This window comes from Daktulosphaira vitifoliae, unplaced genomic scaffold (assembly GCF_025091365.1).
Source record: "Daktulosphaira vitifoliae isolate Bord-2020 unplaced genomic scaffold, ASM2509136v1 Scaffold_5, whole genome shotgun sequence".
Taxonomy (NCBI): Eukaryota; Metazoa; Arthropoda; class Insecta; order Hemiptera; family Phylloxeridae; genus Daktulosphaira; species Daktulosphaira vitifoliae.
The window spans coordinates 28,418,901-28,424,093 of NW_026099576.1; the positions used below are offsets into that span (position 1 = coordinate 28,418,901).

General features: G+C 24.5%; 1 protein-coding gene across 1 annotated transcript; it reads left to right on the plus strand.

The window, feature by feature from the left end:
* Positions 1-1,974: 1,974 nt before the first annotated feature.
* LOC126908282 (protein kintoun-like) lies at positions 1,975-4,086 on the plus strand. The gene is made up of 3 exons (XM_050690196.1): positions 1,975-3,525; positions 3,645-3,778; positions 3,937-4,086. Exons 1-3 carry the CDS (start codon positions 1,975-1,977, stop codon positions 4,010-4,012), a joined length of 1,761 nt encoding a protein of 586 aa, XP_050546153.1. The 3' UTR covers positions 4,013-4,086.
* Positions 4,087-5,193: the final 1,107 nt, after the last annotated feature.

The window sequence follows — 5,193 nt, forward strand, 5'->3', positions numbered from 1 at the left end:
ATTGATAATAACAATGCTGTGTACCTGCTAATATCGATGTCATAAAAAATCAATTAGCTACCTGTATTTGTAATCCCTTGCGTATTATACCTAAATATTAACTCAAAAATTTGAAACTTTAAATGATTATATCTAATAAACGAATTAATTTATATTAAAAATTCAAATGCCATTTACTATTAAATTAAAAACTCAAACATTTTATTAAATTAAAAATATGTGTTACCATTTAAAAAAACAAAGTTGACCCCCTTCCAAGGCATAAGGGATGAACTTAAAAAGTATTACATAGTTAAAAATTCAAGAATAATGTGTAACTAAAGATAATAAAAAAAAAAAATGTTTAAATTATTATTATTCTGCAAGTAATTGAGTGGGTTATGATAAAAAAATCACCCTGTATTATATAATTTTTAAAATTAATTGTTTTCATATTATTATTCATTTTAATTTTTAATATGTTAAAAGTAATAATTTTGAACCTACTTTTTATTGCCCTTTAAAGTGAAAGTTTTATTTAAAAAAAAAATGAATTTATTACCATAACAAGTAGCTCAATTTGCAAGTTTGATATTAACATTATTAAATAGATAAAAATGAAATTGTTAAGATTAATATGCTGTCAGCAAATTTTATAATTACTATTTACAGTATATTCATCAGAAAAATTAGATTTTTTTACATTTTTATCGTAATAGATCACTTAAATAAAAATCATAGTAATCATTTCTAATTAACTTTTGGCGTTTAAAAAGATTCTACAATGGAAATATTCAGAATTTAATTAATTTTAATGATTATATATCTAAAAAAANATCTAAGATAGCTATTTTGTAGAGTAGAATTTAAGAAAAATTTTAGTAAAAAAATATCTTATTAATATTCAGTAGTAAATATTCTGTAGCGTTTTGAAGTTTGTAAAAATTTGAATTTTCATGTACTATTTTACGGTATTAAACATTGAAATACGTATTGTGAAAAGGACAGAAGAAAGCGCTATCTTTTTAATATTCTTTTGAATGAGAGTGATAAGTAATAATTGCCTTATCTAATTTCTTATCATGGTATTAATGCCAAGTTTGTAATGTATACACATTATTATCATATGTATACACAGTAATCATGAAAAGATAGCGTTTTCTTATTCAATCATTTATTATTATTATATTCATAGTTAAGAATTTTGATTAAACTAACAATATAATTTAATACGTCAAACTGAATACAATCAATTCACTTTTTATAATGGTTTCCACTACTATTACTTATCTTCCGTCAAAATTTGGTATACCTAATGATAAACATTCATTAACTATGCACTAAATTAGTTATACAGTTCATTCAATTAAGAATATGCTTCATACAGCTTATTTGGGTACTTCTAATTAACACCTCACATGTCAAAAAATTCGCAATTTTTTTTTAAATATACTGCTAGCCGGCCGTCACTTAAAAAAAGCTTAAATATAATTTCTTTTTTAAAAACTTATTTTTATAGGATAATATACGAATACATTTACTTGTTTACCATTATAAAAATCTATGAACAATCATTAATTGTTACAAATTTTATATCGTAATAATATTATTATCATTCATTTATCTATTTATTTTTAAGATCCAAAATAAATAAAATAATAATAGTAATTATACTTAGTTAGACTCATTAGCTAAACTCATAAAAATAAAAGAACAGCGCTGATATTTCTTGAAACCTTTTAATATTTCAGCTTATAATCGTTGTAATAAATTTCTCTAAAACTAATACTTAGTAACACGTTAATAATTATGCAATAAAAATATATTTTATAATTAGCTTAAATAAAAACTGTTAATTGTTCTAACATATCCGTAGAAACAAAATCAACTTTTAAACAACTCGCGTATATATTTTTATTTCAAAATTTGTCACTTCGTTTTCTAAGCTCAACACTTTAGTAACAAATTGTGAATTCTTATAATAAAGTCACTACAATGGGTAACCTTTTTTCTTTCGAGTCTATTAATTTAGAACGATCAAAACAAATAAAACCCGATGATAGTGAAACTTGCGATATTTCAAACAAAGAGAAGAATAATCTTGGTTATGAAAGGGACGTCATAAATCAAGAAATGGATCAAGACTGTCCTCAATTACTCGTACAACCAATTCCAGTGTTTGTCATAAAAACTCACTTGAACGACATAAATGCAAAATCCCATTTAAAAGTTTTTATAAACGTTTGTTATAGTAATGAAATTGGAAAAGCATCATGCTCCTCTGATATTAATAAAAACGATTGGTGTATTCCAAATTGCATTTCACCAAGACGTTATGTAAGTGATTCGAAAAATAATCTAAATTGCATTATTGACGTAGTTTTTCACACTGATTTTGTACTTTCGACTGTCCTTAATAATGACTTTAAAGATTTTGTCAAAGATGCAGCTCTGAAGTCTATTGAGAATAGTTATAATATTGTTTTAGATAGGGACTTCGTTAAGTACTCTAAAAAGAGTGTATTCGGTGTGGTTGAGCCGATTAAAATTGAACCATTAAATAACGTTAGCTCTTTTATTTCTGATCTTCAAGATAGCTCTACACAAACACTTGATTTGGCTGATCTAGAAACATCTTCATTTATTACACCGTCGTATACAATCAAATATCGTTCAGGTGCTAATATTCTTGATGTCAACGATGATGAACTGCTTAACTCGATGCCAACTTTGAATTTGAATGAGATAATAATTGAAATTGATTTACCATTACTAGAAGATTCTAAAAACATTGTCTTAACAATTTTAAAAAATGTTTTGAAGTTAGTTTCTACAAGTTCTGCATGTTATAAACTAAATATTAATATACCGAGCTTCGTTTCAGTAGATAATGCTACTGGTGTATTTGATACTGACGAGAAAAGGCTAACCGTGTGTCTTCCTGTTTTAATAGCAACTTCATTCATAAATGACGTCAAAACTAAAGGTGTAATAGATGATGTAGGTAAGGAACCTACATTAGAAAATACTGAGGATAATTACAACGGTACTTGTAATTTTGAAAGTTTAGTTACATCAACTTCAGACAAATTATTGTTTAATAATACGAATGGTGAAAATATGAACTCATTTGTTGTAACAACCGACTGCAAAGCAAATAATGTTTCTAATGATGAAATTTGTCTTCACAAAACTAATATGAAATTCACTGAAAATATAACCTTACCGTCCGAAAATAATTCTGAAAAAGTAACTGATAAAAATGCAGAGTCTGAAATTCGGAGTATTGTTTCTGTGGAGTCTAACACAATTGAATTACTGTTGAATAATACGGAATGTCATGAAACTAATTTACATGATGTAACTGAAAGCAATTACAAAGAAAATAATGTTTCTAATGACATTCATCATAGCAAAACTGATATGAAATACGCTGTGAGCGGAACACTTCTGTTTAACCGTAAATCCAAAAAATTATTTTATAAAAATGCCAAATCTAAAGTTCAATATATTCCTTCTGCTGTTTATTACAATACAGTCAACAAAGTAAGCTTTTTCAACAAATAAAAGACTTTTAATTAGATAACATTTTTTTTTCATTTCATTATAAATTATTTTATTTTATATATGTATTGCTCATTATGTATTAAATTGATTTTTTGTAGAGAGGAGTTTTGAAAAAAAATACTGCAGATTGTAAAATCAATTCATCAGATAATATAAACAATAACAGATTTTATGATTCTAATCAAAAAAAGTCTGTTCGGTTTAATGAATATGCTGTCGTTAAAGAGTTTAAGTATGTTTTAATAAATTATATATACATAAAATAATAAAAAATTATAATTGTTAGGGTGTAAGGTATTTCATAAAAATATAGTTTTAACTTAGAATTAATTTTTTTTTTTGACAATAGTTATTGATTATGAATAATGAACTTTATTGAAATTTTTTTAGCGGTAATTTGAGTTTGACAAGACAAGTAAAAAATTATCAATGGCATCGAGAATTCAAACGTTGGACAAAATATTAAATTTATATAAATTATATTTTTCATTTTCATTTGTTAATTATTGTTTAAAAAGTTTTTACTTTATTTTATTTAGTTTGTTCTAATAAAAATTACTTATGTTATAAAAAATGAATTTAGAAGTGTTTTATAGAAAAAATTTGGTAGTTTCGACATGTCAACAACGTGAACGTTAATATTTCTGATGATATTTAAATAGAACATATCGCAGTCACGTAATTAAATCATTAGATGATTGCATACAAATAGAATAATAATAAAATAGTGGTTCCATAAAATCATTTTTTATAAACAATGTATGAAGTGTGAACTAATCATTCGTGTTTTCATTGTTTTTATAATGCAAAATAATTAACACATAAATTTCACNATTCATTCGTGTTTTCATTGTTTTTATAATGCAAAATAATTAACACATAAATTTCATCAAATTTGTGTGATCACAGATCAAACAAATTCAAAGGTTCTAAAAAAAAATGATAACGAAAAGATAACAAAAATAAAAAACTTAAAATGTTTTTATGATTACTAGTGGATTTGTTGTATAATATAATTTGTGTCGTGTAATTACACGTAGGCGACATGCATATAAAATAACTATACTATTTTTAATTAAAAATAAATAGCATGTTTTTTCAATCAAAAGTGACCAGTTAAATTTCAAGTTACAGCTTATCAATTATGAGTTGATATTTTTCAATCATGGCATTTTTAATTTTTTTAATAAAATGAATAGATTCATTTTTAAAAACTATGATATTTTTAATTCCGAGCAAAAATATTACACTAATAACATGGAAATACAATAAATTTTCTAGTTTTCACGTTGCAAAATGTTCGAATAAAAATGAATAGATGATTTAAATATAAAAAAAAAAACCCAGCACAGGGGGGTCGCGGCACAGTGGTGACGTGGTACAGATGGATTAAGTATAATGATATCTGACAGTGATTAAAATCACTATCAAAAAAAAACGCTTCGATGCAAATCTTTAGATAGTGTTTAATTTTAAAAAATTGGTGGACTATTCCAAAAGCTACATTATCTGCTAGTTCATTATTAATATCCTAATTAAGATAAAGTATGTAGAATGAAAAAGGGATTATTAAAAAATATTATTTCTCATAAAAAAATAATGTTGATCCATACACTTTTCAATATGTCATAGCATTATAAAGTTAAA